Source organism: Podarcis erhardii (assembly GCF_964252035.2).
Source record: "Podarcis erhardii genome assembly, chromosome: 4".
NCBI classification, from domain to species: Eukaryota; Metazoa; Chordata; class Lepidosauria; order Squamata; family Lacertidae; genus Podarcis; species Podarcis erhardii.
This window is the reverse complement of record NC_138508.1, coordinates 18,082,812-18,109,077: the sequence shown is the minus strand read 5'-3', so window position 1 is coordinate 18,109,077 and position 26,266 is coordinate 18,082,812. Positions and strand designations below refer to the sequence as shown.

Below are 26,266 nucleotides of genomic sequence, written 5' to 3'. Positions count from 1 at the left end.
ACTCCTACTCCCTGAAATTAGACCTACTGAAATTAATGGGTCTAACTTAGTTGTGCTCACCAGTGTGGTGTAGTGGTTAAGAGCAGTAGACTCGTAATCTGGGGAACTGGATTCGCGTCTCCGCTCCTCCACATGCAGCTGCTGGGTGACCTTGGGCCAGTCACACTTCTCTGAAGTCTCTCAGCCCCACTCACCTCACAGAGTGTTTGTTGTGGGGGAGGAAGGGAAAGGAGAATGTTAGCCGCTTTGAGACTCCTTTGGGTAGTGATAAAGCGGGATATCAAATCCAAACTCCTCCTCCTCTTCTTCTTCTTCTTCTTCTTCTTCATCATCATCATCATCATTCATTCATTCCAGTGGGTCTACTCTGAGCTGCATATGACCCTATGGCTGTTATGGCTGAAGTCCGGCTCAGTTTCCCTCAGAAGCAAGCCTGGCTCAGGGCAGTGTAACAGGCAGAACAGAAACCAGAGGAATTATTCATCCGCTTGTCATGCGGCAGAGCCGGCTGAGTGGCTCATTTCCTGAAAGGAACATTACACTGCGTGCCGCTCCTGTTCTCCGCCAATTGCATCCTAAATCAATATCAGAGGGAGGGTTAGATATTTATTTATTTATTTTAAGGGCGTGAGAGCCGAGGCAAAGAGCCAGCCTTCACCTCACAGTTCGGTGTGGGTTTTCCGAGGGAAGGCTCTGCGTCTGAGGGAACACAGTGAAACCTGAGGGAACCTGCAGAGACTGACACCATACAGCCCTCGGGTATCCGATTGTTTGCTGGCTTGCAAGAGAAGGGATGGAAGAGAAGAACGGGGTGTGGAACGGACAAGACACACACGCACACCCCAATCTGGATTCTGACATGCGGTTCTCCAGACACTGGATTAAATGAAGGCCGGCAAACGTTTCCCTTCTTCTGATGAGGCCTCTCGGCTGTCTGCAGAGCTGCAGACAAGACGTACGGCTAGCAGTCGCCATCCTCTGCCTGACGGCTGGCTGGGCTCTGCCGAGTAAGTGCTTTGGGCTCCTCGCAGTCCCCACACTTCTTTCCGCCGCCAGACCAGGTTGTGGTGCCAGGTGCATTGTTGAGCTTGGGTCCTGCGCATAGCTGTCAACTTTTCCCTTTTCTTGCGAGGAATCCTATTCGGCATAAGGGAATTTCCCTCAAAAAAAGGAAAACGTTGGTCCTGCGTGCAGGTTTGCCACAGGCGTCATCTTCTTGGCCGCTGTGAGAATGGCGTACTGGGCTAGATAGGATCATTGCTCTGATCCAGAAGAGCCCATGAACATGGTCCCACAGTGGCCAGACAGATGCTTGTGGGAAACCCTTGAGCAGGATCTGAGCATAAGAGCCCTCTGCTCTCCTCCTGGTTTCCAGCATGTTCCTTGTGTGTTCCTTTCCTAAACAGTCTCATCACTTCCATCCCTGCTGCCTCCCTGTGTGCTGTGTGTTTGTGTGGTTCGAGATGCATCTGTGTGGAACTGTTTTTTTAAGACCTTTCGAAGTTGCTTCTGTTGTTTGCGGGAAAGAAGGGCCGCGTATAAATTAAACAGATTAGTGCCTTTTGCTAATAATCCCCAACTAAGCATGCAGCTCCTAAAGCCCAGCACTGCTAGAGGGGGGGAACTTTAGCCTAATAAATTGTCTGCCTCCATCTTCTTTGCCTTTGGCTCCCTTCTTCCTTTGTGGCGAAGTGTAGGCGTTTGCTGGGCTGTGGGCCAAAGCAGGCATGGCAGATTGCTTAGATTTAGAATAATAGAATCACAGAGTTGCAGAGTTGGAAGGGACCACGAGGATCATCTAGCCCAACCCCCAGGAATCTTTCGCCCAATGTGAGGCTTGAATCCATGACCCTGAGATTAAGAGTCTCACGCTCCACTGACTGAGCTATTCTCTGGGGTTTTTTTTCACTTAAGGTATTTGGGCTTGGCCTGAAAAGGAACACAGCCTGGTGCGCTCTCTCTCTCTCTCTCTCTCTCTCTCTCTCTCTCTCTCTCTCTCTCTCTCTCTCTCTCACACACACACACACACACACACACACAATCTCTCTGCACACTAGAGTTATTCCTTTGGGCATCTGGACTCCATATATTACATATTTTCCATACCATGTACAGTGGTACTTCAGGTTAAGAACTTAATTTGTTCTGGAGGCCCGTTCTTAACCTGAAACTGTTCTTAACCTGAGGTACCACTTTAGCTAATTGGGCCTCCTGCCGCCGCCGCCGCCGCGCGATTTCTGTTCTCTTCCTAAAGCAAAGTTCTTAACCCAAGGTACTATTTCTGGGTTAGTGGGGTCTGTAACCTGAAGGGTCTGTAACCTGAAGCATCTGTAACCCGAGGTACCACTGGATGTAGGTATACATGGTTGTATGTGTACCCAACCACAGTACCCAACCAGTCATTTGAGGCTCTGGTTGCCCCTACCATTGGACAGAGTGAGGCAAGTGCTTCAGGCGGCAGATGCTGAAGGCAGGCAGCAGGGGCGATGCGCTGGAGAACAGATCAATTTGTGCCGCATGGCCTGTCCTATGGACCGGCTAGCTTGCTGTCCTCAGGTGTGGTTGTACATAGGAGACCACTTCTAGGGTCTGAGGTCCCTCCCCCCCTAAAATATTTGAGCAAGCTGCCCCCCCCCAGCAGATGGGCATTTCCATTCAAATGGTGTGCCTCATATGATAACATATACAGGGCGGGGCTTATCTCCCCCACCCCAATATTTTGTTCAAGTTGGTAGAGCATGAGACTCTTAATCACAGGGTTGTGGGTTCAAGTCCCACCCTGGTAAAAAAAAAAGTTGGTAGAGGGTGCTGTCCCATTGCCAGTTTTGATGTAAAATCCCACTGCCAGTCTGGTCAACATCTGTATGTAAATCCCCACCTCAAGCAGCAAAATGCCCTGTTTGAGGCTGAAGCACACAGGTGTATTCATCACTTAGAAACATAGGGAGCTGCCTTATACTGGCGCCATCTGTGTTCATCTATCTCAGCCTTCTCTGATATGATGCCCTCCTGACAGCCCCAGCCAGCATGGTTGATAGTCAGGGACGATGGGGGTCAAATCTATGTTGGAAATGTAAAGAAAAGGAAGTGATCTTTTACCATATGTGGTGGGAATGCAGAGAAATTTAAAAAAAAATGGGAAATGATATACAATGAGTTGAAGAAAATGTTCAAAATGACATTTGTAAAAAAAACCAGAAGCATTTTTGTTAGGGATTGTAGGACAAGACCTGCCAAGAAAAATAAAGAATTTATTTATGTATGCTACAATGGCGGCAAGAGTCTTGATAGCACAAGGATGGAAGAAAGGATGGCAAAAGAGCAGTGGCAAGAGAAATTGATGAACTATGCAGAACTGGCAAAAATGACATGTAAATTGCGAGATGAGGACAACTGTGACTTTAAAGAAGAATGGGAACCTTTTACAATCTATTTAGAAAGACAGCAAAATGAACTGGATTCCTTGGCAGGTTTTGAATAAACATACACAAATTTATTGGGTTAAGATAGTGGATAGATAATATAAGGATGTATACAATTTTACAATATGCAGAGAACAATATGAGTTGAGAAATCAGAGAGAGGAGCTGAGGGAAGTCTCGGGGGGGAGGGAGGGTTTGTTGGGGAGGTGGGAGGGGAAAAGGGGGGAATAATGGAGATGATTTGTATTGATGATTTGTAATGTTGAAATTGTTAATAAAAAAAATTGTTTTAAAAAAGAGATAGTCAGGGACGATGGGATTTGTAGTCCAAAATTATCTGGAAGGTATCTGGTTGGGGAAGACTGATCAAGCCCGCTGCCTGCTCTGAATGGCAGTCATGTTTCTGAACGCTGGTTGCTGGGAATCCCAGGTGGGCAGAGTGTTTTTGTGCTCATGCCCTGCTTGCAGATTTCCCTCTGTGGTATCTGATGTGAGAACAGGATTCTGGACAAGATGGGCCATTGGCTTGATCCAGCAGAATCTTCTCAAGTTCTAACTTTCTGACACAATACCCAAACTGAAACAGGGCTACAAACATCTCTGACCTTTGCAATGCAATTTTCCAGCCAAGCAATGTGTACAAAAATGTATGTATTGGAGAAAATAATGTACGAAAACGCATTATATAACACAAAATTGCATACAGAAATGTGTGCGTTGGGAGAAGTTGCACTAAAATGCCAATGAGTTTCATAAGGATCTCTTTAGAATAATAAAAAAGCAAACTGATGTGGACTTGCGAGAACTTAAGCTGTAGCAAAAATAGACCTAGAGAGAAACCAAATGTAACGGATTTGTCCATCCCGAGTGACACTGAATAGCTGGCCTCCTCACAACCAAATTTATTTTTATTTATTGCATTTATATCCCACCTTTCACTCCAGGCAGCACACATGTGTCTCCCCCTCCTCATTCAATCCCCACAACAACCCCAAGAGGTTAGGCTGAGAGGTAGTGACCAGCCCAAAATCACCCAGAGAGCTTTGTGGTTGAGTGGGGATTCGAATCCTGGACTCCCTGGTCCTAGATGAATGCTGTAAGCCAGGGTTTCCCAAACCTGGGTCTTCAGCTTTTTTTTTTTTTTAACTCCCATCATCCCTACCTAGTAGGACCAGTGGTCAGGGATGATGGGAACTGTAGTCCAAAATCAGCTGGAGACCCAAGTTTGGGAGACGATGCTCTAAGCATTGTTTATATGCCACACTAGCTCAACACGGGATGCGGGTGGCACTGTGGGTTAAACCACAGAGCCTAGGACTTGCTGATCAGAAGGTTGGTGGTTTGAATCCCCGCGACGGGGTGAGCTCCCATTCCTCGGTCCCTGCTTCTGCCAACCTAGCAGTTCGAAAGCACATCAAAGTGCAAGTAGATAAATAGGTACCACTCCAGCGGGAAGGTAAATGGCGTTTCCGTGCGCTGCTCTGGTTCGCCAGAAGCGGCTTAGTCATGCTGGCCACATGACCCAGAAGCTGTACGCCGGCTCCCTCGGCCAATAAAGCGAGATGAGCGCCGCAGCCCCAGAGTCGGCCATGACTGGACCTAATGGTCAGGGGCCCCTTTACCTTTTAGCTCAACACAGGCAAGGCCAATCCAGCACCTAAAAAAAGGACGACTTCCCCCTTTGCTTTCTTTTCCCAGCCCAAGGAGGAGAAGCATCGTTGCTGGTCTCACAACCCAACGTGAACACCACGGTGGCGCAGAACGTTTTGCTGTCCGTTGCGCACACCTTTGGGGGCTCCCCCGTCATCAAGTGGACCCACACGTCACCCAGGGGCACGTCCAAAATTGCCGAGTGGAAACCACGAAGCTACGCCAACATATCCAGCGGCTACATAGACAGAGTGAAGATTTATGACAACGGTTCTCTTCAGCTGCTGAATGTCGATATTAGAGATACTGGTTATTACTTAGTCACGGTGAGGGAAGAGTTTGGGATCACCATCTATGGCACCATCCTGTTGAATGTTTATGGTATGAAATCAGAGGATTTAATATTTTCTCTAGGGCCGACTGCTCGCAACTTGCTCTTCGGCAGGAGTTGGGAGCTAAAGATGGGCTGAATATCCCCATCCCACAATTTCATAGGAATGCTTGGCTCATGCAGAAATGGGAAGGTGATAGTTGGAGAGTTTTCAGGGGGCAGGCAAACTTTTAAGACTGTGGCAAAGGTTTCCCTTCTTTATTTTACCTCCTGCCTTGCCACCCAAAAGCAGGGAAGGTCCCTGGTCACCACAAGGTGTTTTTTCACACATCCAGGTGAATATGAGTTAGAAGCCTCTTGCAGACCTTCCCTGCTCAATGTGGGGGAGCTCAGGAACACAATGCCAAAGATAGACCATTCACCTGTTCAGGTAAATGTCTGAGAATGTGCCAAGAAGCTGCCATCTGACTAATAAATGAACGGATATTTATCTAGCAAATTCATTGCCACCAAATTACCAGCAGTGGTCCAGGGTCATTGTCAAATGCCATTATGGATCATTTGCTAAATGTGTGTTGTTGTTGTTTTAAAGGTTTATTGGATGAATAGATGTATATTCTTTGATTCAATGGGATTGCCATTCTACCTCTTGTTATCCTGATCCTGGAACCCTAAGGCAGTGTTTCCCAACCTTGGGCCTCCAGCTGTTTTTGAACTACAATTCCCATCATCCCTGACCACTGGTCTTGCTAGCTAGGGATGATGGGAGTTGTAGGCCAAAAACATCTGGAGGCCCAAGGTTGGGAAACACTTAGGGCCTAAGGCATTACAGCAGGACAAACACGTAATGGGAAATAGAGAATTAAAAACCTGATAAAGATCAGGTTTTCAACAGATAGAGGATGGTGGTCAGTGGCTTTTCCTTCTCTCTGTGTTTGTGTGCTGCCTGCCTTTGCCTTTCTCGTTGCTGAGGGAGACTTCAATGAAAGTGAGATGCAGCCAGGATCTAAGGCAGACCATGGCAACAGAATGTAAAGTCCTGGGGGAGAGTAACCTGTGACAGGTGTGTGGCCCCGTTTCTGAATGCTTCCCACATATCAATCCCCAACTCCTCCCTGAAAGTAAACAATGAGCATGGGATGGTGAGCACTTTCTATTTGCATAGGGAAACATTTCAAAATGCAATTGCTTTGACTGCCCACCTCCACCAAAACCCCAAAACAGATACAGCTCATTTCTATATCATTGCTCTACTGCAGGGGAGGCCAACTCCCAGGAGACTGCAATCTACTTGGGGGTAAGTTGTTAAGCTTTTTTTTTGAGGAGGAGGAAAGCCCTGTTTTTTAGAAGAGAAGAGTAGGGCAAAGTTGTTGAGCTTCTTTGGGGCGAGCCAGTGATCTGCCAGTGATCTACCACAGACATCCAGTGATCTACCGGTAGATCACAATCTACCTGTTGGACATCCCTGCTCTATTGGATAGATAGAGCAAACTCCAGATAAGTCACAAGGGTGATTGATGGCAGCGGCAGTGGGGAAATTTGGAAACAGAGAGGTCAAAAAGCAATGAGGGCTTGGCAGAAAACAAGGCTGATCTGGGATCCTGCCAGACAACCTGTTTATTCAGCATTCATCCTGATTTGATTGCACAAAGCTTATTGTTGTTGTTTAGTCGTTTAGTCGTGTCCGTCCGACTCTTTGTGACCCCATGGACCAGAGCACACCAGGCACTTCTGTCTTCCACTGCCTCCCACAGTTTGGTCAAACTCATGCTGGTAGCTTCGAGAACACTGTCCAACCATCTCATCCTCTGTCGTCCCCTTCTCCTTGGGCCCTCAATCTTTCCCAACATCAGGGTCTTTTCCAGGGAGTCTTCTCTTCTCACGAGGTGGCCAAAGTATTGGAGCCTCAGCTTCAGGATCTGTCCTTCCAGTGAGCACTCAGGACTGATTTCCTTAAGAATGGATAGGTTTGATCTTTTTGCAGTCCATGGGACTCTCAAGAGTCTCCTCCAGCACCATAATTCAAAAGCATCAATTCTTCGGCCATCAGCCTTCTTGATGGTCCAGCTCTCACTTCCATACATCACTACTGGGAAAACCATAGCTTTAACTATACGGGCCTTTGTTGGCAAGGTGATGTCGCACAAAGCTTATGCCGTGGTTAAATGGCATCTGATATTTACTGAGCATTTGTTTGTGGGGAGCTAATTCAACAAGGAACATTCCCCCTGATTTGCTTGATTACACATCCTCCCATTAATCATGTGTTCACCCCACATTTCCCAGTGCAGTTCACTGTCACTTTCCTAGCTGCAAAAGGTGTTATGGTTTTTTTCCTTTTCAAAGTGCATTTGTTGTGCTGGGGCGACAGAAGACGTTAAACCCCTTTAATTGTGCAAACCTAAATAAAGGGCGTGCACCTGAATCTATCCCACAGCATAGTGATAATCTGGAGGCACCCCTCAGTGACTTGTGATTTCTTTTCCAAGCGTCCTGTCAACTTCCACTGTGTTGTCTGTCTCCCCTTTTCCTTCAGAGATTATCTATGAAGACCTGCATTTCGTAGCCGTCATTTTTGCCTTCCTCACAGGTGTGTCTGCCATTCTAGTCTGCCTCATGTGGCTATGCAATAAATTAATGCAGCTGTTTCAGAAGGAGAGGCACCGGATCAAAGGTAATCTTTGCAGCAGCACGTAATGCTGGATCTCTCAGCGGCCTTTGACACCATCGACCATAACATCCTTCTGGACCGTCTAGAGGGGCTGGGAGCTGGGGGCACTGTTATACAGTGGTTTCGCTCCTTCCTCCTGGGCCGTGTTCAGAAAGTGGTGGTGGGGGATGAGTGTTCAGACCCCTGGGCCCTCACTTGTGGGGTGCCTCAGGGTTCCGTCCTCTCCCCCATGCTTTTTAACATCTATATGAAGCCGCTGGGAGAGATCATCAGGGGGTTTGGACTGGGTGTCCATCAATATGCAGATGATATCCAGCTCTACCTCTCTTTCATATCAGAACCAGTGAAGGCGGTGAAGGTCCTGTGTGAGTGCCTGGAGGTGGTTGGAGGATGGATGGCGGCTAATGGATTGAGGTTGAATCCTGACAAGACAGAAGTACTGTTTTGGGTGGACAGGGGGCGGGCTGGTGTGGAGGACTCCCTGGTCCTGAATAGGGTAACTGTGCCCCTGAAGGACCAGGTGTGCAGCCTGGGAGTCATTTTGGACTCACAGCTGTCCATGGAGGCGCAGGTCAATTCTGTATCCAGGGCAGCTGTTTACCAACTCCACCTGATACGCAGGCTGAGACCCTACCTGCCCGTGGACTGTCTTGCCAGAGTGGTGCATGCTCTAGTTATCTCCCGCTTGGACTACTGCAATGCACTCTACGTGGGGCTACCTTTGAAGGTGACTCGGAAACTACAACTAATCCAGAATGCGGCAGCTAGACTGGTGACTGGGGGCGGCCGCCGAGACCACATAACACCGGTCTTGAAAGACCTACATTGGCTCCCAGTACGTTTCCGAGCACAATTCAAAGTGCTGGTATTGACCTTTAAAGCCCTAAACGGCCTCGGCCCAGTATACCTGAAGGAGCGTCTCCACCCCCATCGTTCTGCCCGGACGCTGAGGTCCAGCGCCGAGGGCCTTCTGGCGGTTCCCTCATTACGAGAAGCAAAGCTACAGGGAACCAGGCAGAGGGCCTTCTCGGTAGTGGCACCCGCCCTGTGGAACGCCCTCCCATCAGTCAAAGCGATAAATAACTACCTGACATTCAGAAGACATCTTAAGGCAGCCCTGTTCAGGGAAGTTTTTAATCTGTGATATTTTAGTGTATTTCTGGTTTTTATGGAAGCCGCTCAGAGTGGCTGGGGAAACCCAGCCAGATGGGCGGGGTACAAATAATAAATTATTATTATTATTATTATTATTATTATTATTATTATTATTATTATTATTCTAATGGAACCAAATAATCTTTCACTTGCTCCAATGTTTGCCAGAGATAGCTCCTGATTTTTTTGGGGGGGGTGGGGGGTTGCTATCCATTCCCGGAAAATTGTTGTCTCTTTGGAGGATGCTTTGTTGAATTGTTGTTATTGCGAGTTGCAAACATTGTTCTTCAGCAGGAATCGGAAGCCAGCAACTCTGCAGTTGGTGTCCAGCTCCCATCAGCCCCAACAAACATAGCAGTGTTGTAAACAAAATCTGCCCCTTTTCCCTTATGGGGTATCCAAGAGCCCATATAGAGTCCTTCCATGGGTTCCCTATTGGCAGGAGAAAATAACCAGCCAGAGAATATTGAGAAGCAAAGCAGCTAGTAAGCTTGATCTTTATTGAACTGTTGCAACAGGGTGCTCCCCTCACACACAGGAATGGAGGAGGACCTCGAACAATGGCGCCCAAGGCCTTATATAGACATTTAAATTCCGTGCTCTGGAGCTCAAGAACACCTCTCCATACATCATACATATATCACAGAAGGGGTGTAACCCAAGACCACCCTCCCACAATCATACCTACATCACAGAAAAGGTGGTCTACAACAGAAAGTTGAATGTTGTTGTTTTTCCTGTCTGCCAGGTTATCTGTTAATGCCTAATCTGATTGCCTTTCCTGGTAGTCTGTCACCCTTTGAGATGGTGATTTCCCCAATTCCTGAGACAATGGGAAGGGCTCTCTTACCCCCTCCCTCCTTGCAGAGAAAACATTTGGTCAGTTTGGGAGTCATAATGGTTTCAGGTCGGTCTTCCTGTGCTGATCTATGTACGTGCTTGGTTGGTACATTTATGAACATTTATATTTAAAACCTTAAATTTTATTATTACAGCAGTGATCAGGAATTACAAGAGTTGTAGTTCTCCATTCCTCTTGAGAAGAGTTTAGCTCCATGGACATTAATCCGGGAAGCACATGCATATTTCTTTAATGCACATCTGTAACTTTAAAAATACATGCGCATGAGCGCTAAAGCAGCTAGTGCCACTGGCATTTTGCACACTGCAGCAGCAACAGCATAATTTGAATTCTGATCCTACTCAGAGACAATGCTGAATGCATGCCAGGAAACTTGCATATGTGCATACTTCGACTCCTAAAACACACTTGCAAAAGATGCACATCTTTTACAATGCACCACCCTTGGAATGTGTCTAAGGGACACCGGGACCCAGGGATGCTCATCTACACAGAGATCTCAAGTTGAATGCCAAAGCACAGTTACACACGAGACAGCTACAACAGTATATTAAACAGTTGTGACATTCTTCCCCACCTCTTCAGGAGGCAGGAATTCCTTAGCAGGCAAATCAATGTGGAAAGAGTGCCCTAAAAGTAGGACATTTTAAAAAATCTGCCCTGAGTGTAAATCTGGGTATATGGTACAGTCAAACCTCGGTTGTTGAACATAATCCGTTCGGCTTCCGAAATGTTCGACAACTGAGGCACGGCTTCCAATCGGTTGCAGGAGCTTCCTGCACTCAAGCGGAAGCTGTGTCGGATGTTCGGCTTCCGAAAAACGTTTGAAAACTGGAGCATTTACTTCCAGGTTTTCGTCGCCCGGGAGCCGAAACATTCCAAAATGGAGGCATTTGGGATCGGAGGTTTGATTGTACCAGCAACAGTGCTGCAGTACAGTAGTACCTTGGGTTACATATGCTTCAGGTTACATACGCTTCAGGTTACAGACTTCGCTAACCCAGAAATACTACCTCGGGTTAAGAACTTTGCTTCAGGATGAGAACAGAAATCATGCTCCAGCAGCGGCGGGAGACCCCATTAGCTAAAGTGGTGCTTCAGGTTAAGAACAGTTTCAGATTAAGAACAGACCTCCAGAACGAATTAAGTACTTAACCCGAGGTACCACTGTATTCAGACTTAATCTCCCCCCACCCTTCTTCAGTTTCTCTGCACCTTGTTTGCAAACTGCAAACTATTTGGCTTGAAAGATCTTCAGGTGATTTCAAGCATGCAAAGACATAGACAAACACAGCAGGCTGTTTGCTTTACAACTATGGCAGCGGCAGCTGAGAACACCTGCGGAGAAGAAAGGCCCCACTGTGCCAGAGCCCTTGTGCAAACAAGCAAACTTGTCATATCCCTTTCCATGCAATGTCAGAAGTTGCCTTAGACAGGAGACAATTCTTTTCCAACTGGTGGTAGCAGCTCTCCAGTGTCTCAGCTAGAGATCTTCCACATCACCTACAGATAATTTTTTTTAAAACAAGAGATGTTGGGACCTTCTGCTTGCTAAAACAAAGTACACTGCTACTGAGGCATGCCCAGTCCATTTAAAGCCACAGTCCCTTCCTCTTTTGACATGTTGCAGTCCTGCTTTGCCTCTTGTTGCAAGGCAAGACCGCAAACTCTCCTGCTGCTCAGTTTCATAAAACATTATGAGCTTCCGATCAGATTTTTGTGAATGGGACAACCACACCTTCCACCATCCTTGACTACTGCCCATCTTAGCTGAGGCTGATGGGAACCAACTTCCTTGCTGAGTGAAAAGAGCCTCTCCTTTGCATATAGGTCCCCCTGGTTTAGCTTCATTAACTCCAAAATTTAGGATCCCATCCAAACCTGTGCCAAAGTTCTGCAGCCATTTTGCAGCAAAAATCCTGTGTTTTGCAGTGCCCCTCCCAAAAAACCTGAGTAATTGATACATCAAACCGGGGATTTTAGTTAATCTTTTCCGAATTGCTTCAAACCGGAGTCAAAGTTTGGCAATTATTTTGCAGTGAACCCTGGGAAAAGGGCAGAGGCTAGAGAGCCATTGCCACTTAGCATAAACGATACCGAGCTGGCCTGACTCTCCTACATTCCCCCTCCTGGCGACTCCATTGCCTTTCCACGTTGCATGACTGGCTTTTCTCCATACAACTGACACCAGAGCAGATCTGGAAAAGGAAGTAGTAATATCAAGAGAAACAGCATCTGCAAAGCTGCTACAGATGTAATGCACACACTTGACACTAGGATCTTTGGTACTGAATGAGTGGCTCCCCATTACATGTCTTGGTTTAATTGGTAGAGATTTCGGAGAGGTGGTGTAGTATAAACATAGGCCCTGTTTAGAGGAGATCATGTAACACTAATGCCCTGTTTGCAGCAGGTTTCCACTATGCTCATGAGTTGTATCTCTTAGCTATATTTTTATTTTGGAATTGCTCCTTTCCAGTCGATCCGTTCTCAAACAACTACGTTCTCCTTTCATTTACAGCAAGCGCAACTGAAGAAACTGAGCTGCAAATGATGGGGTGTTAAATGTGGAACGGTTTAAATGTACAAGACAATTTTCTACCTCAAAAAGAAACACTAGTAAGAGAGGAAACAGGCATCCAGAAGACACGAGATGTACGTTTCTTCTGTTGTAAGATATTTCCTGAACCAGAAAAGCAAAGATTAATTGGAAGCTGATCCAGAGACCGCTGTGAGAGATACTGTGGAATCACAGTATCATTATTTACAATGGACAGAACATGTAAAGAGGACAGAATGCTTCTGTTGTTTCAACCTGTATCAAGAACAAACACTTAAACTTTGCATTGGCAAAGATCGTGACGATGTGACCGAGGACTTCATGTGCTAAAATCTGTACCCACGATAGCGGACAATCTTGAACGTGCATAGGTAGGGAAAAATGCAGCCTTTTAAAGAAGGTGCAACTGTTTATCAACTTATTGCATTTAAAAAACATATTAAAGTAGTTGTGGGCAACTCACATCAAAAACGGTTACCGATGATTGGGTGATTCATTTAAAGACTAAACCAACATTATAAGGATGCTGAAGCTCAAGTTCTCTCATTGACTTTTTGATGTTAGATGACAAGATGAGCATCTCATTTACTTATTTCTAGCCCTCCTCTTTTCTCTGGCACTCAAGACGGTGTAGATGAGGATCATCTCATTTTGCCCTCACAGCCACCTTGTGAGGTAGGTCAGGCTAGGAGTGATATGGCTCAGTGGGGATTTTAATATGGCTTTCTAACTTCTAAATACAGTACTGCAGACACTATGCCACAAGCTTGCATTGATATTTTACATTTAATTCCCTGTGCTTGTATGTCTTTGGAATGACAATAGCATTCCAATAGAATGGTTAAACTCAGTGGTGCTCGCAACTGTCTTTAGCTGTGGCTGTTGGTGAATGTTTCAGGAATAAAGCTGACAAATAAGTTGCCTTGTTAAGTGTTTTGATCATCATTAATAAAGAGTTATTACCTGAACATACATTTTCATTGGTTTTAGGACCGAGACATCACACAGAGCCCGTCTGATCTAACCCCCACCTCCTCTGAATTTAGTGGCACTTGCTCCTGAATTCAAGGTGGGATCAATAAGAGCTTGTAAAGGTTTTCTTCCACTTTGCAATCTTTCACCTTCAGAGGTGGTGTGTAAAAATCAAATCTAAGCCTGTATTCAGCAGTTATCAAGAGTCACAGATGCAGATCTGAGCACTGCAGAAGTAACTACTACTATGGCAAAGACCTCCTCTAAATGTATAGAAATGTTCCAGCAAGTTCTGGGCTGCCCTTGCTAAGCTGGGCATAACCACATTTTCTACGGAAGCAGTCCAGGTAACCCCTTTGTAAAGATGGGAGCAAAGACGAGTTCCATTTTACAAACCTTGTGAACTATTCATCAAGAACCTGGGACTCAGGCAAGACAATGGCACAGTTTAATTCAACATTCAGAAATGGCAGGAGAAATTGCTTCCAGAAAGGAAGACTTTTGATATTATTCGGGGGGGGGGGGAGAGAAAAATGAAATTAATGGCGTTTCACAGGTTATGCAACTTGGCAACTATCAGGAGTGTAAGAGAGTCATTCCCTTTTGTGCCAAAACAATAGTCCTTTTCGTTTCGTCACTAAGCCTAGGAGCAGGGTGTCAGGGCTGCCATGAGGAGTTCCATTTTGTACACAAAGTTGCATCCTTCCATTTTGTTCCATTGAACCTCTTTGAATGGGCCACGAAGGTTGTTCCATTTGCTGTCTTGAAGCACGTCGCTTTTGGGGAGGTCTTTGCACTGGGAACGTGGGAACTGAACCATAATCTTGCTGCCGCTTTCTGGACCATTGCGTACTGCAGAAAACAAATGCAGCAACACAACAGCATTAACTATGCACCATTTTGTAAAGTTTTTAAAACTAAAATTGTAATCCATCCTTTAACCCAAAGGTTCCCTTGGTGACAGAACCCATCTGTTAAAATATGCAAATATATAAAATGAAACCAAATAAAAAATATCAGTCTGGTGATTGTGTCTTCAACAATTCTTAGGAACCACACAAGTCCTCATTAAGTCATACTGTGCCATTGTTGACTTTCCAATCTGAGTGAGTTGTGTTTTTTTTTTTTAAAAAACTGCAGTGTAACAATACTGCATTTACTGTACTGGTTCCTTTAACTGCAATTTCTTTCTTTTTAGCTCACATGCATGCAGCATATAGGTTCTCAGCAAGTTTTAATTCCCAGTACAGTACCTGAAATAGAATAGTCTCCATTTGGTGACGCCACAGTTATGGCTGACGCATTGCCAATACTCTCCACTGGGCCTAGACCCACGTGATTACCAAAACTGAGCACATGCCATCCCATAACTTTGGCTAACTGCTGGACTGCATGCACTTGATGCTGTGACATCTGAAATAAAATTTTTAAAAATGAATGGGTGGATATTTCAGTTGCGTTTCCTCCCCTTATCCCCTGCCTCCTGCCATTCTCTCTCATTACTCTCTCAAAACACAGAGCAGCTATTTTATTAGCTATTGTAACATAAAGACACACCTGCATTTAATCTACAGCAGTTTCACACTCAAGAGTCACCAGCGCAGAAGCTCTAGTACCAAACAGGAGTGAAAGACATTCAGAGATGCCAAGTGACACAGTACAGCCATCCTGACTCAGATGGAGGCTCCCAAGGCAAAAAGAATAATTTAATAGAAAAGCATACTTTCTAAGCATACTACTGGTAGAATCAAGCTGGCCCAACAAGTTTGCACTACTAACTTTGGACTGAAAACAGGTCCCCAGTCACAGACATTATTTCCCTGTTCTTGCTATTTGCCACTAGCGCAACATTTTGCAGCTGCAGCATAAGAATTTCAAACTCCTACAACTGTATTAAATCTACATCTGCAATCCCAAGAATTCCATTTAAAAAAAGAAGGCATCCAAGGTCCTGCTGCAATCACACGCCCACCACAGAAAGGCAAAGGATTCCTGGTTTTTACCTGAGAGAGAAGAAAATCTTGTAACTCTTGTTCTTGGTGGGATAGCGTAATTACTCTTCCGTCTCTATGAACTACTCGGATCTGCTCAACGCCAATATTTAGTTGCAGCTGAATGGACCTTTGAAAGCAATAAGATATGAGCACAACTGGTGTTTCAGGGTGGTGGAACAGGGGTTACCTCCATTGCCCAAGAAAGTCAAAAGCATAGCACTGCACCAGTTAAAAACCAATCCTTCAACAGCAGCAATCCTTAAAAGCAGAGTGAAGTAGAGTACTATTGTGAATAGGGAAATGATCTTTCAGTTCAGCAAATATGCATTGCAAACACCAATGGGAATAGTTCACGCTTAGCGCTCCCTTTTTCAAAAAGGCATTTGAGCCTCTAAGTTCTGGTCATTGGGGAATGACCTCCCAGCTGGGTATTTACAGAGACATCCAAATATTTCCTCCACCAAAGGAGCAAGGTGCAAACATTTCCCCCCTTTCACACTCACTTGCATATCTGCTCATAACCTTGAGAAGTGATCAGGACTTTGACACTTGATTCATAGACATCATTGATGTTTGACCAGTGTGCCTGAATTTGTGGATCCTCAATACGGCTGGCAAGACTGTCGATGGTTCGAGCAGTTCTGAAAACAAAAAGAACAAGATCCCAGAAGACTTGGAGGCACTGCATTTTTATACTGGTGAGGAAAAATAATAAGCTCTGCCTGATCAAATTAGACATAAACACCCATAAACATAAATTGATATTGATAATATTTAAAGCCTGACACATCTCAAATGCTACCGAGACTATGATGCCTAACTTTAAGCGAACCTTACGTTGCACATAAATGTTTTATAGGTATTCCTGAAGACACTAGGAGGCATATATTATTCAGCACATTGATCGGTTGAAGCTGCACGTCTTGCAAAACAAGACAATAAATGTAGGAAAAAGACTCAGAGCATTGCAAGGAAGACAGAAACAACCACCAGTAAAACATACATACACTGGAAAAAAAACGAAAAAAGAAGTGGGCTTTTCTGCAATCAGCTTTCCTGAAGTAACATTAAAAGGTAAAGGGACCCCTGACAATTAGGTACAGTCGTGGCTGACTGGGGTTGCGGCGCTCATCTCGCTTTACTGGCCGAAGGAGCCAGCGTACAGCTTCCGGGTCATGTGGCCAGAATGACTAAGCCGCTTCTGACGAACCAGAGCTGCGCACGGAAACGCCGTTTACCTTCCCGCAGGAGTGGTACCTATTTATCTACTTGCACTTTGACGTGCTTTTGAACTGCTAGGTTGGCAGGAGTAGGGACCGAGCAACGGGAGCTCACCCCGTCACGGCGATTCGAACCACCGACCTTCTGATTGGCAAGTCCTAGGCTCTGTGGTTTAACCCACAGCGCCACCTGCGTCCCAAAGTAACATTACCTTACAGGTAAAACATATTAGGTTTGCTCCCTCACTTTGTTTTTTATTCTATTTTTATCCTACCCTTTTCCCCAAGGGGCTCAGGATGCTGTTTCTCTTCGCAGCCATTATATTAAGTCAGCCTGACAAGCTTTTCCTGGTCCCCAGTCAGCTTGTGTGGAGATCTGAAGCTGGGTCTGCCTGGGTGCAGTCTGACATTCTAACCACCTAAAGTGCACTAGCTAAGTCTAGATTTCCCTGAACAGATATCTGGACCACCCAACAAAATTGAAATGCTACCCACTACTCATTGCATTCTCCCCTGAATTGAGCCCCTTTCCCGAACCAACTCCACTCCTTTTCAATTCTCATTCCATGTTGTCCCTGGAACATCAGTCTGGCCATCGACCAGCAAGGCTCTCCCAAGCAGAAGAGTCCATCATTTGGACATCATTGTGCACTGATCTATATAGCACATACATAACACTTAAAATTAAACACGCTGAAAAATCAGTGTGGTCCAGTACAGACAGTGGACAGTCTTACTTAATATGTTTATGTTTATCTGCCTGTGATAAATAGCTTCCTATAGGAATCATCTGGGAGTGTAGTCAATGCTCTGTTTGCTGATGAAAGGAATCCCCCAACCTGCTGTTTTCCCCTAAATTTTCTCCTGACAAGAGCTGTTATTCAGCAGCATCTGCAGGGCCAAAGATTTCCTGCCCCTTCTCTGAAGAATTCCTTCCATAAATTGACAGAAAATATTGGATATAACCCCTGCTGCACAAGCGAAGCATTCAGGCAAAATTAACTTGCAAAGTAACTATGTTATGCAGAAAGCGCTCCCCAAAAGATGCAGCTGCATACCTGCGTCTCAGAAAGATGTGTTTTGCCTGCTTTATAATCTTCTCTAGCAGCCCCTCGCTTGGTTGCAAGGAATTGATTTCATTTTTATCAAAAGCCTGAGGCCCCGCTAGTCTCATTCTCTTATGGCCAAAAGGTGCACTAGCTGGGTGAGGCATCATGGTGGAGCTCAGGGTCTGCTTGTGAAACTGAGGAGGAAAAAAAGTTGCTATAATGAAGCCAAGAGAACAAGCGAATTCTAGTCTTAAGTCGGAAACTGTGCAAAGACCAACAAAACAGAACTGTTTGTACACAACTTGATTAAACTTTTACTATTGAGAAAATACAAAAGCAAAAAACACACCATGATTTTGTATCAAAGAATCAAAATTTCTCCTGGGTTTTGTAAGGCTCAAGAATACTGGCCAGGATAGGGAACACAGATCCTGAAAGCCATTTCTCAGGAGAAATACCTAGTTCTTCTCTTTTTGATGTAAAGGAGACAATTAAGAGATTGTCTCCCCCTTCCACCTGGGAGAGGGAGTGATCATATGATCTAGTGGGGATTATTGGGCTGTATTTGTTTTTATTATGTATTTTTTATATTGTAATTTTTATGTTGAGAACTGCCCTGAGATTTTTGGGTACAGGGTGGTATTTTAATTAATTAATTCTCATCAGGAGGTCTAGCAATCAGACTTTTCCTGAAATCATTCACTGCCTTACCAATGAACAAAGCTCTCCACTACAGTTTCTGAATGTCTTCTGTCTTTTCTCTAGTTTGCAGGAGCACCTGCTCTGTATCAGCTATGTCACCCTGGAGCAGCTCTGGGGAGCCTACAGCCCTCCAAATGTTACTGGATCCCCAACTCCCATCACACCCAGCCAGCATGACCAATGGTCAAGGATGAGAGTTAGTAGGTTCCCCACTGGTGAGCTTGAGGTTATCAGGAAACAATGACACTCACAAGGAAATCGTTCTCGGAAGAACAAGAGCTTAAAAGACATTTGCTTCCCAGAGATCTGTAGTTTTAATTCCATTCGCTTTCTTAGATCCTCATGCACATATGATAAACCTCTCCATAGATACTCAAGTATATCACATGACCTCTCTCTGTATTGCAAAAATGACAGTGCCTTTCCTCACCCCCAAAGTCTTTGATGCTAATTCTTCCTGTAATGCATTTGCAATTGTACTCTGGGGAGAAGTTCTCAACCATACATGGAGATCAAGGAGGGCTAATGGAATAAAAACCATAGGGAACAATATTCTGTCATGATTAGAGGCAGACCCACAAGTTGCCAGTTTGCACACTGAGATAATAAAAATGCTTCTCAGGAACCCATCAAGAAGCTGTTCTGCAAATGGAATATGCTCTTAATTTTTTACAATCTAAAAGTTCCTGCTACCGAAAACAGAATCCACAATAGAGGAAGGGAAGAGTTAGTTGTGTGCTGGTTCCAGCAATCGAAAGACACAAATCCCATGCAACCATTTTGTTTTCATTCCCCGCTTCAATTGGCCTTGCAAGAAGATCTGCTACAAGTCCCACTCATTGATACTGGGTGGGACAATGTCTGCTGGATAGTGCTGATTGTTTTATCTAAATGGCAGCACTGTGAGAAAAAGAAGCACAGCCTAGGTTGTTGTTGTTGTTTTTAAGAAGCCATGGTGCCCAGAATTAGCCCCTAAAGTAAACATAGCCAAGATACTACCACCCTTCCAAAAAAAAGGGAAAAAAGGAAACATTTAAAGAAAATGCCACAGCTCTTAATGCAAATATTACACACCCTCTTAGCAGGCAATTAAAACAACAACAGCTGCTTTCTATAAGTGAGCTAACAGGAAGGACAGAGCAAGCTGACATTACCTCTCTAATCAGCTGGTGCAAATTATGCTCTAGAACATAAAGATGATCCTCTGGACTTTGCTTATCGGAAGCAGATTTCTGGGATTTCTTGTCATCTGAAGAGTGACACAAGGAAATGGACAGCTGCAAGCCTACATAATGAAATGGGGCAGAGAGAAAGCATGGCTTAGTTTTAACATATAAGAGCACAGCAGCACATACAACATATCGAGATATATTTTACTCCATTTGTCCTACACATAAACTTGCTGATTTCTTAAATATAAGACATAAACATTAGAAACAGGAAAACGCTGGCAGCTTTGCCTAGATCAGTCCATGCAAGAAAGTTCTGGGTATCTTTTGAACAAATCAGAGCCATGCACCTGAAAGAGTCTTAAGACTTGAAAGGTACTGGGTTAAATGACACATCTTTTGAGATCTGCTCTCTACACGCATGCAAAAATCTGCTAGATCCTTCATTTTAATTTGTCTCGGAACTCTTACCTGGAAATGGCTGAGAAATTATTTGGTTCTTCACAACTATGTGGGGAATCTGAGATTTAATTTGTACAGCTTCTCGAGACAGTTGAGCAAAGATTTCTTTACACAGCAATACATTCTGTGCCGTCTCCAGCTTTGTTTGCCAATGCAGAGCCCCTGAAGGAGAGGAAGGGGAAAACACCATTGTAAAGTTGAGAGAAGCAGCTCTATTTATATGGACATTCAAAGTATTACACAATCTAAATGATGAGAAAAAGATGGCTGATAAAATGTGCACACAATTTGAATTTTTTTAATACAACTCAAGTTGAAGACAATACATAACACTGCCTATGCAGAGCTCAGTGGAGGTGGGCAAACAAGAACACATTTCTTTTCACTTCTAGATCTTTGAGCAGAATATTATGAATCAGTGAAGATATTGGGGTTTTCAAGAGTAGGTTTATTTTTTAATAGCTCTATTCAGCTTTCATGCTTACACAGTCTTATGAGACATAAAACTCAAATAAAGACAATAACTATACCTGGCTTTGATTTCAGAAGCGGCCTTTTAAACAGATTTACTGTACCAAGATCCCCTATATCAGGTGCTTGCTTCTGAATAGACACCTATATTCAAGAAGAAGAAAACAGGGTCATTTTGTATTCAAAGAACACACTAACAAAACGTTAAAAACAACAACTGGGCAAACCTTTATATAGGCAGATCCCTCTAAATCACTTGGGATCTGAACATCCAGTGGACAGTAATCTTCAGGAATCTTTTTATCCAAATCAATGTCTGTGTTTTTTATGACCTCAAATGTACCGTGATGAGGAAAGAGAGACCCTAAAAATAAAAAATTTAAATGTTTTGGTATTTCTTACAACATTCATACCACAATAGTAAGACCAAATGAAGTACATACATGCCAAATTATAATCTGTAATGTTTTAGACAACATATTACTATATGCAACAAATAACTGCTATCACAAGCTACCAATATTAGGAGTACTGCATTTTTCTTCTATGTCATCCTAGTATTTTCACTGAAATAGTAACATTTTCACTGAAATAGTAACTTGAATTATCCCAAGGAAACAGAGTGTACAGTGTTGCTCATGCACAGTAATCCTTACAACAACCTTGCAAAGTAGGTCAGTGCTATTATCCCCAAATTGTAGACTGGGGGAGGGATGGGGGTGGATGATGCTGAGAGACAGTGGCATGCCTAACAAATTCATGGCAGAAACAAGAATTGAACTGGACACTATCTTAGTTATAGTTCAAAGCTAAGGAGTAGTTGGTACAATACAGGAGTTGGCAACCATATCTACTACCTAGCTCCTCAGTTGCCAATATGTCTTTCTCCTTCTGCTCTATGCTTCTTGGCAGGGCCAGCTCTATTATTAGTGAGTCAGCTGTCTCAGGCAGCAGATCTGAAGCGGGCATCAGTGACAAGCTCCCTGCTAGCCGATTCCTTCCAAACCTCCACGCATTCCCCTCTGCTAGAGAACAGCGTTGCACACGTCCCCTTAAGCTAGCCTGCTGCCTTCAAGTGCAGTGGAGGATGCTGTCCTGTTGCTCATGTTGAAGAAAGATTCAACAGCCACTCCAAGCAGTTTCTGTACATGCAATGTAGGGGGTGAGGCACCATCTTGTTCTTTGCCTCAAGCAGCAAAATGTCTTGGGCAGTACTGCTTCAACTCAGAAGGAGGAGATACAAAGCTCTATCATGCGTGGAAGAAGAGGTGATCAAAAACATTATTATTAGACTTAGCAAACTTTAGACCAACCCTTTGGCTACCATACCTGCACTTTTGTAGCTCAAGTCCCCAAGGATCTTATCCCCGACCTTCCTCAGCTTCCAGTGCTGCCTCAGTCTTAGTAACTCAGAGTTGAAGTCTCTCTGTCGCTTATTTTCCTGGCTCTCTGCAACCGATTTAGATAACCTTTCTGCTCCCTTCAAAAGAATTTGGGCTGCTCCAGCTAACGACTTCTTTTTGGAGATCAGCTGCAAAACTTGATTCTAGAAATGAAGAAACAACAGTTTTATTTAAATGTGACCTTATCTGTCAACACCAGGGATGGGGCAACCTGTGTCCCTCCAGATGTTCCTGGATCACAACTCCCACCATTTACAATTAATGGCCATGCTGGCTGGTACCAGTGGGAGTTGGGAGTCCATCACTATCTGCAGAGCCACTGGTTCTACTTTTACATTATAAACAAAACAAAACTTCAAGCAAAAAGGGAACTTATACTGTATTGTGTCTTCTAGGCAACAAATCCAATTTCAGCTTAAAAGCAGGTGTGGACAAATTCTAATTCCCTCTTGAAAAGGAAACTACTTCATATTTGACAATGTAGCCCACAGATAACAATAAATACAAACAGAAACAAGTCATGAAGTTTAACCAAAATGGAACAGTTCATCTTTCCCAATAGTTTTAATAGTGGTCTGAACAGAACAGGTGTGCTGTACCTGCTTTGGGGTAAGTGGTTCTTGCACAACTGGATCCAGAGTCATAAATTTTTTATCCTTGACAATGCTGAGAACATCATAGAGCACACACATCTCTGTCAAAGCGCTTCTCAAGTTATTCCTCACTGAATCCCAGGGCCAGAGCGAAGGCTGGAACTTTACCAAACCTAGAGCGCACAAATGAAGGAAAAACACAGGATGTCTTTATACTATTGCTGGAATCATCGAGAGAGCTATTCCTTTACACAGGTGCTGCTATAACTATGGATAGAAAGCTACATGCCATGGAGTTGCATCCCATTCGTGAAGGGTCAAAGGTCAGTGGCAGAGCATCTGCTTTGCACGAAGAAGGTCCTATGTTCAATTTCTCACTAGCTCCAGGTAAGCCTTGGAAGAGACCCACCTGAAACCCCGGAGGATTGATGAACCAGTGGTCTGAGTGACTATAATGCAATTTCCCATCCTTGTTCAACTCAGTGAGAGGGGGTGGGCAGCTTTAGAAGCTTCCCAATAAAAAAATGAGTATCAATACTGGTAAAGTGTGCAGGAAAGCAGTTTTCACCTATAGATTAGGAGATACATGCTAGTGGAGCGGACTGCCTAAGTTCTCCTTTGCCTGCAAGTATGTAAGCAGAGGCTGGATAGCTATCCATCAAAGATGTTGCAGCTGCAGCCTGTGTATTGTAGATCCTCCACTGAACCAGGGATTGAATTATATGAATTCTTGGAAAACTTCTAACTTCATTAATTCGTGATTCAGTGTGGTTGAGGTGTGTACTCAACATCTTCCAGGATACACAGAGTTGGGGAGGGGCCACACAGAAGTCCAGGAATCCTTAGTAGCAAAACACAGAAAGTGAGTGCATACAAAAGCATGTTTATGGCCCAGAATCCTCTGCAACTCATCGAAGTTCTTCATTAGCCTTGTAGGAAATTCCTTAATAAACAAACCAGTGCAGAAAAAGTTTGCCATCCACCAGCTGATATTTTGTGTCTCAGGTTTAGGTATCAGATATTTCACAAAATAAACCAGACATTTTGAATTAAGCGAGAAGCTTGGTTTTTTCCTCCCCCTAGAGACCCAGCCTCCTCATGTGTCAAAATCCACCAAGGCCTTTCCCAGAATGCCTTCTTCAGTTGTCCACACCTACCAGATATTATTAAGATAGCCAAGGTGACAACTCTGAGAAAGGAGTTGGCATAAACACCCTCCCCCCCCAGCAGAAATAAGGAAGTGGGCCAGATTGTTGGCAGAGGGGTCACATTTTGTATTGTCTCCCCAACTAAAACCAAATAGTAAAAGCACCTTCTAGGAAGGGAAAAAAAGTGTGTTGGGGGCTTGGCTACACCTTCACTGGATTTGGATTCGCCTGCGACTTCTACAATGGAGAGAACGCAATTAAAAACGTGATTTCTCTACCTGCAGCCTGAAAGTGGCTCAGTGTTTCCGTTTTGATCACGTAATTTGTGTTCTTGCTTTGTATTTTTATGCCCTTTTAAAATATTTTTTTTGGGTGGGGCCTATTGGGTTTTTTATCTTTATTATGTATTTGTGGTTTTATATCTTGATTTTATCCTGTGAGCTGCCCTGTGACCCCGGATATTGGGCAGTGTGTGTGTGTAAATATTTTTTTTAAAAAATTGTGGTGGACCGCCCCTCGATCTTCAGAGGAAGGACGGAATGCAAATACAATTAATAATAATAATAATAATAATAATAATAATAATAATAATAATAATGCTGCTGCTTCTGGTTCGGATATGGCAGGGGGTTGGACCACCTGACCCTCAAGGGACCCCTTCCCAAGTCTACGATAGCGGTGGCGACGGACAGGCCTGGCTCCCTACCTTCCTCCTCCTCGTCCTCCCCTCCTGCGGCTCCGGGCCACTCTCTTCCCCCGGCGGCCGCGGCGGGCTCGTCCTCCTCGGAGCCGGAGCTGCCCTGGCTGAAGTCGATGCGCTGCGCCAGGCGGGCCAAGTTCTGCGACATGGAGAGCGGCTGCAGGTAGGTCTCGCTCCCGTCCAGGCCCACCTCCTGAACATGCTTCTCGCAGGCGGACTCAATGCTGATCCGCACCGCGGGGACCCCCGACATCTTCGCCTCAACCTGGGTTCCTCTCAGAAGCTCTGCCTTCAGGTGTACGAGAAGGCCTCACCGAGCATGCGCGTTAAGGGCTACGGTGCCTGCGGAGGGACAAGCCAGAGCAGCGACTCAGGTGTGAGAAAGATCCCGGCTGGCCTTGCCGAGCATGCGCGTTAAGGACTACGGTGCCTGCGGAGGGACACGGCTAAAGCAAGCGGCGTGCGGAGAGAGAAAAAAAGGAGTTCAGCCTCCCCCTAGTGGCCGCCGGAGGTTGCTCCCGGAAGAGCTCGGGATTCGAAAGGGGCGGGGATAGAACGGAGGCGGGGGGAACCGCGAAACCAGCCTTCCCCAACCTGCCGCCCGCTGGATATTTCAGACTACAACTCCCATCAGGGTGGCTCATGGGGAGTTGTAGTTTTTAGCATCTGGAGGGCACCAGGTTGGGGAAAGTTGAACTAAAGTGTGTGGTGGCAGTTATTTATGCGTAGCTTTTACATGCATCTTTACTTATTTGCATGTTTGCTCTGCACAGAAAATTATACTTGCTGGGTTTTTGTTATGTACTGAGTTGAATAGGATCCAAAATACAGCAGACTGATTGGTCCTAGAACAATAGAATTCAGAATGCAGCAGTCTGATTGGTCCACGGGAGAACCCCAGAATTAGCCTATCATGTGGGGCCCATTGTGTAAATAATGTATATAAAGCAGACATTCTGGGGGAACTTCCATTCCGCCTCACCACCATGAGCTGAATAAAGAGCATGAAATCCACTCTCAACTCTGAGTATATTTCAGTTTTCCACGCTCCAAGTTAGGAATGCGGAGGCTGCCTGCCTTGTTGGTGTTGGGCTTCAGCGCCTATCATCTGATGATCATCTGTCTGTGCTGGCTGGTGCTGATGGGAGTGGAGTCCAACGACACCTGGAGGACAGCAGGTCCACCCATCCCTGCTCCAAGCTCCACAAGACTCATCCGAGACCTTGGAAGCAGGGTTGCAGCAGGTGTGCAGTGCAATACCACCAAGGTTTATTATGGAGCAAGTCCCGCACTGAATTCTGCAGAAGATGCTCCGAGACAAGTATTTGTAATATTGCAGCTGTATGTTACAAGCTTTGTGCATGCTAATTTGGGGGCCCAGTTCTGTAAAACTCCAATCCAAAAGTCCTTTCAGTCATATGTAGTTACTACTAAGCCCAGGGGGACTGAGTCAGGTTCCCCCAAGCAAATTTCCCCTTGTTGGCAAAAAGGAGCAAAAAAGGCTCCCCATCAAATTGATAATTATATAAGCAGAAACAGCTGTTTTGCATGGTGTGGTGGCTGTGTGCGCCCTGCGAACATGTGTGTGGGGTGGCCACACTTTGCACTGATAATCAACTCCTAGGGGGTAAAAAAGCTTAGCCACTCCACTTTAATATAAAAACAACTTGCTTCAGTCTTTGAGGTGCCATCAGGGGGTTACTGTACTAGCACAGCAGAGGATCCTACACTG

At 44.9% G+C, this 26,266-nt stretch overlaps 2 protein-coding genes across 3 annotated transcripts; one reads left to right on the top strand and one right to left on the bottom strand.

Annotated features, from left to right (window-relative positions):
- Positions 1-579: 579 nt before the first annotated feature.
- Positions 580-13,568, top strand: VSTM5 (V-set and transmembrane domain containing 5). Of its 2 annotated transcripts, none has more exons than XM_081860827.1 (4): positions 580-1,007; positions 5,121-5,453; positions 7,994-8,077; positions 12,613-13,568. In XM_081860827.1, exons 1-4 carry the CDS (start codon positions 917-919, stop codon positions 12,654-12,656), a joined length of 552 nt encoding a protein of 183 aa, XP_081716953.1. In that variant the 5' UTR covers positions 580-916; the 3' UTR covers positions 12,657-13,568. The 2 variants fall into 2 exon arrangements, with proteins under 2 accessions (XP_081716953.1, XP_081716952.1); XM_081860826.1 differs by having other exon boundaries at positions 583-1,007; positions 7,940-8,077.
- A 481-nt stretch (positions 13,569-14,049) lies between these two features.
- On the bottom strand, positions 14,050-24,918 carry MED17 (mediator complex subunit 17). Its single transcript, XM_081860395.1, has 12 exons — positions 24,541-24,918; positions 22,693-22,859; positions 22,020-22,236; positions 20,918-21,054; positions 20,750-20,834; positions 20,229-20,381; positions 19,743-19,873; positions 17,896-18,080; positions 16,121-16,258; positions 15,627-15,744; positions 14,877-15,036; positions 14,050-14,475 (listed from the first exon to the last, which is right to left on the bottom strand). Exons 1-12 carry the CDS (start codon positions 24,785-24,787, stop codon positions 14,267-14,269), a joined length of 1,947 nt encoding a protein of 648 aa, XP_081716521.1. The 5' UTR covers positions 24,788-24,918; the 3' UTR covers positions 14,050-14,266.
- Positions 24,919-26,266: the final 1,348 nt, after the last annotated feature.

Excerpts from the sequence above, each read along its gene's own strand:
- VSTM5 (XM_081860826.1), top strand. The coding sequence starts at position 917 with ATGAGGCCTCTCGGCTGTCTGCAGAGCTGCAGACAAGACGTACGGCTA. Across the intron at positions 1,008-5,120 it reads GGCTGGCTGGGCTCTGCCGA|CCCAAGGAGGAGAAGCATCG; the intron begins GTAAGTGCTTTG and ends TTCTTTTCCCAG. Across the intron at positions 8,078-12,612 it reads GGAGAGGCACCGGATCAAAG|CAAGCGCAACTGAAGAAACT; the intron begins GTAATCTTTGCA and ends TTTCATTTACAG.
- MED17 (XM_081860395.1), bottom strand. The coding sequence starts at position 24,787 with ATGTCGGGGGTCCCCGCGGTGCGGATCAGCATTGAGTCCGCCTGCGAG. Across the intron at positions 20,382-20,749 it reads GCTTCTGAAATCAAAGCCAG|GGGCTCTGCATTGGCAAACA; the intron begins GTATAGTTATTG and ends CCTCTCCTTCAG. Across the intron at positions 19,874-20,228 it reads AATTTCTCAGCCATTTCCAG|GCTTGCAGCTGTCCATTTCC; the intron begins GTAAGAGTTCCG and ends TTCATTATGTAG.